The sequence below is a fragment of the Anastrepha obliqua genome, chromosome 3, assembly GCF_027943255.1.
Source record: "Anastrepha obliqua isolate idAnaObli1 chromosome 3, idAnaObli1_1.0, whole genome shotgun sequence".
Lineage (NCBI taxonomy): Eukaryota > Metazoa > Arthropoda > Insecta > Diptera > Tephritidae > Anastrepha > Anastrepha obliqua.
This window is the reverse complement of record NC_072894.1, coordinates 6,898,463-6,903,559: the sequence shown is the minus strand read 5'-3', so window position 1 is coordinate 6,903,559 and position 5,097 is coordinate 6,898,463. Positions and strand designations below refer to the sequence as shown.

Below are 5,097 nucleotides of genomic sequence, written 5' to 3'. Positions count from 1 at the left end.
TATCGGGCGAGTTACATGGCACACACAACCGCCACCCAACTAAACATAAGCCAACGCGCAGTACCTACCCCACCAGAAAAACTTGCAGCGCTGAGCTGTGGCAGCAGCTCTAATCTAAACAATGAAAATGCAACACAGCAAAACAAGCCAAGTGCGACAATCCAAAGGACTTTCACTGATGTCGGCGTTCACGTTGCCGCTGACGTTGCAGCTGAAACTGAAGTCAACGCAAAGCTAAGAGACGCGCACTGCGGCGCTATGCTTGAAGGTAATGTGGTAATGCCAGTGCAAATTCTGACGCTATGTGCTTGCGTATGTGTCACACGGAAAAAAGGGTGACTAATGTGTGTGATTGCTAACAAAAGATTCCGGCTTTTCTTCGAAGCAACGCGCCGCTGTTGTCGCCGGTCGATTGACGCAGAAAGGCCGGCTCATTTGTCTGTGCGCTGCACTCCACGTAAGGGGCTAAAAGGACAACGACTTCGAGGGATGAAATTTCCAATATATACATAAGTGTGTGTTCAACATAGCATAGCACAACAAAACGACAACAACAGTGAGCTATTCACAACAATGCGCTAGAGTACGATTTCAATTTCGCTTTCAGTGGCTGCACCTCGGTGCGATATCCTTTTGACTGGGGCGGCGGTGATTGTGAGTGCGTGCGCGGGCAGCGCCAGCGACAGCGGCAGCGACAGCGACGCGATGGTGACGCTGACGGTGTGGTTGACGGCGCATAAATAGCCGCGCCAGGATGTGTTGTTAGTCATTCGCAGTATAGACGTCGCCCAGACAGGAGAAAACCAAAGGCGCACAGCAACAACATAACAGACACACTGTTCAATTAAATTCTGTTCGTTTTGTTCGGTTTAATTTGTTTTCACTACATACATACATACATATTTTGTTTGCTTGTTTCATCGTTCAACTTTGCTCAATGGTTGCTAAAATTGTTTTAATAGTTATTGTTGTGTTATGCAATAGTTAAGTTAAGCAGACATTCAAGTGCAACAACGAGTTTTTGTTCAACACCAACAAGTGCAATGGCCACAATTACAACCACAACTACGGCTGACGCGCAACACAGCATCGTGCAAATGGCCACCCGACAGATACCACACGGCCTTGGCTTGCTAACAACGGTCGCCTCGTTGCCACCAAAATACCGCAGTCGCTACCTGAATCTAAAAGCTAAGCTTGAAACACCGCTAGATCTTTCGGTGAAGCCGAATTCACCTGTTCCCACGAATACAGATGAGATAGCAAACGATGTACCTATGGCTACCACATTTACGGAAGTGTATACAGAGCCAGATCCTAGTGATGAGTCAGTGATTGCGCAAGTGTTTAGTGACTCCAGCGAGGTTTCGCTGGTGCCCATCAGCAATGAGGTATACGTAGTGCAAGAAACTGTGCCCGCAACGGAGGATGCCATTGTAACCATTACACAAATTGCCAAACCCATAACTCCACCACCAACGCCCACCAAGCGTAAACACTCGGTTATGCTAGAAGAAGTGGCCACGGAACAAGTGATTAAAGCTGCAGAGGCACCAAAAGCTGTGCAGGCGCGTGAGAATCCAGCTAAGCTAGCGAAAACTGCTACACATCCGACGACAAAACGCGATTGCACTCCCTCTAAGCCAATCAAAGCCACAGACACTGCACCAAAAACGGTTAAAACTCAGCCACCAGCCACTAAACCAGCCAAAAACAAGGCGACGCGCAAGCTGAAGTTCGATGAAGAGACCAGTTCACCGGTGTCAGGCACAATTATACGCCCGCTAGAGGACATCACCGATGGCACAGTGCAGTACAGCAATGGCGATATTGATCCCAAATACAACATTGTGGAAATCACAGAGGAAACCAAGGCTGAGCTGGCTGCAATCAAGAACGTAATTGGCGACTATATCTGCAGGTTGTGCCGCATCAAGTTCGACGACGCCTTCGGTTTGGCACGTCATCGCTGTGCTTGCATTGTGCTGCTCGAGTACCGTTGCCCCGAGTGCGGCAAACAGTTCAACTGCCCGGCCAATTTGGCATCGCATCGCCGCTGGCACAAACCGAAAAAATCGGCTACAAATAGTGGTAGTGCATCAGCAATTTCTGCCTCGCGAAAAGAAAATCGCAACACTACAAACAATACCTCGCTCGCACCAAAGCACGTCGAACAAGCAGCAGATTTGCCGTATCCCTGCGAGATTTGCGGTAAGCGTTTCAAGCGTGCCGCCTACTTACGCAAACACCAACAGACCCACAACAAGAAGCGTACAATTAGCGCAAGTGGCGCCACACCCGCGCAGGAGACACCAGCTATGGTGGCAGATGGTGGTATCTCAACCGCGTCTACAGCAGTAATGGGTAGCTCGTACCAATCTTTTGGCGGCTCAACTTCGTCCGCTTCGAGCATACACTCGTACAACGGGGCTGCGGAAGAGGAGGTGGTTAGCTACGCAACGGCAAATGGCGGTTTTATAGAGTATGTGGACGATCATGACGACGTGCGATCTACGAGCAGCAGTACTAGTTCGGTGGGCTATGGGCGTTTGCAAATCGTCGAGACGGGCTTGACAGAGGAGGAGAATATTGCGGCGGCAGCGTTGACGAATTTGCGAAACTGTGCCTCGGTGATTCAGCACACCACACTGGCGCACTGATTGCACAGGAACATCGATTGGCAGGACGGCCGGTATGCCGATGTGCCGATGTGCCGGTGCGAGTGGTGTCTGTGTGCGCGTGCTAGTAAGTGGAAGTGGAAGTGTAAGTGTAAGTGCAAGTGAGCGTGGGTAAGGTGGCAGACACAACTAGTAGTAGCTGAATAGCCGCAGCGCGGCAGTGATGCGGGAGGAGGGAGTATGCGAGCGTGCGACGAGTGATTGCTATGTGAGTGGGCCGCATTAGGGGTTGGGGGTGATTGGGTGGCGGATTGTACTTGTAAATATTTTCAGTGCTTCAATGCAGCCGTTAAGGGTTGATTTATATGTTTTCATTTATGAAAGTTATGTTTAAGTTTCTGTGCTACTCGGTTCAATTTTATGCTTATGTTTTGTTTTGTTTTGCTTTGTTTCGTTTTGCGTTTTGCTCTGCAGCTAAGTACACCAAAGATTAGTTTTTAAACGATGGGATGGCGTTTTCGCGCGTTCAAGTTCGCCAAACGCCATTTTATGTTTTCTCAATTTTCAGGCTTCTTCGGTTAGGTTTACTTTATGCTTAGGTTAGATTTTAAATTAAAATAGTAAGGCAACCAAACGAGTAAATCTAGTCATGGTAACACAAACTAGTCACTAATTTAATAAATAATTTTCTACAAAGCCAATTCGGACTTTATGAAATCAGCTTTTTCGAGATCTCAAAAGTTTAGGTTTATTTACAAAAACCTGCAGCGAAAGTAGGTTTTATTTTCTTTAGTTTAAATTGTCAGGCGAAATAGTGCAGTAAAAAATTTAGTTTAGTTCAAAGGTTACAAATCCTTTTCGAGGAGTACCAAAGAGATGAGTGTGAGCTCTAGTCAACTTGATATGTAAGAAACCGGTTAGTTCTCTCGCAGAACTCTTAGTTTGTTAGTTTATTTCTAGTCACTTTAGTTTATATGCCATTTATTAGTAATGTAAAATGTTTTTTTTTTGTGTGGTTAGAAACTCAACTCTTTCGAGTGAGGCGAAAACTATGAAGACCAGCAAATCACTACCAGAACTAAAAATACTTATAGATACAAACTACAAAGTACAATACGAATTACTTCTAATTTGAAACTACTCAAATGCTTTGAATTTAACAGAAATGTGTATAAATTTAAATCAGCGGTTGTATACTTAAAGACAATGTAACGAAATATGTAACAACAAGTAACGAAATAACGCAACGTTATTGTTCCTTGAGTCGTTAAGCGAAAAAATTATATCTTTAGACTGTAAATAATGAATTATAATAAATATTTTAAATATAACAACAACAGCAACATGGTTGTATGTGTCTAACAAGAGTACAATACAACGAAAGCTAACGCAAATATATCGCAAAACAAAAAAAAAAAATAATTAAAAATAAAAATCAGACAATTACGGGAAACGAGAAACAACAAAAAACTATATTTACACATTTACAATTAGCAAATTAAGAAATTTCAAAATTCATATCTAAACGAAATTATTAAATAGTTTTGAACGCGTAAGCACTGACTCAAATTATGTACGAGTATATCAGCATAAAATGACACAAATGAAACTTAGTTACATAACAAAAAAAAAGCAAAAAAAAAACGATATTTTTTATACTTAATAATAAGCCTTAGACTTAGCGTTTTTAGAATTGATACGAGTACTTATGAAGATTTGAATAATTGTAGTTAAGTTTTTCGCGTAAGATTGTGATATTAAATATTAGCATTAATAGCCGAAGAGTGTTGGGAAAACATAAGAAATCTATTTTTATATGCAAACAAAGTAGTTGAGGATTTTTCTACACATTTTTTTCAAATACTCGATGTGACATTTGCTCAAACACACAAAATGTGTAAACTAATAAAACGAAATAAAGTTAATAAAAATCGAAATTTTCGCCTTTTTATTTACTAGACACTTGAGATTCTTCTTCTTCTTTCATAGCGTTACAACGCGGGGTGCGTCAAAGCTTCCTTCAAAATGCTCCTCCAAAGCGGTCCATCTTGAGCTGTTGCTTCGTAGTTACGTATTCCCAGCTTCTTAAGATCGTGTTCCACTGCGTCTATCCAACGGTTCCTCGGTCTACCTTTGGCCTTCACGCCCATTAGCTTTCCTGTCTAGGCTTTCTTCACGGTACAGTCAACAGGCATACGGATCACATGACCTAGCCATCTTATGCGCTGCGCTTTAACAAAACGCACAGCTGTCTCGTTCTGAGTTAGATCGTTCAGTCCGGAGTTCAATCGGATTCTATAGGTACCATCATCCATTCTTATTGGGCCAAAGATCTTTCTTAAAGACCTTTCTTGAGATTATTGAATGGGACAATGCCTGTAATGCTTCTTGCTCGAAATCAGCGAATGAATTTCGCGTTGCTGCGTGATAAACTAAAAAAATTCCAGGCATGTAAACTTGATTCGTAATCCGGATATCA

At 43.0% G+C, this 5,097-nt stretch overlaps 1 protein-coding gene across 1 annotated transcript; it reads left to right on the top strand.

Annotated features, from left to right (window-relative positions):
- Positions 1–1,043: 1,043 nt before the first annotated feature.
- Positions 1,044–2,660, top strand: LOC129240287 (zinc finger protein 232). The gene has a single exon (XM_054875993.1). The coding sequence runs from the start codon at positions 1,044–1,046 to the stop codon at positions 2,658–2,660; it is 1,617 nt and encodes a 538-aa protein (XP_054731968.1).
- The last annotated feature ends 2,437 nt before the right edge of the window (positions 2,661–5,097 follow it).

Bases quoted from the DNA above. Each gene is read 5' to 3' on its own strand.
- LOC129240287 (XM_054875993.1), top strand. From the start codon at position 1,044: ATGGCCACAATTACAACCACAACTACGGCTGACGCGCAACACAGCATC.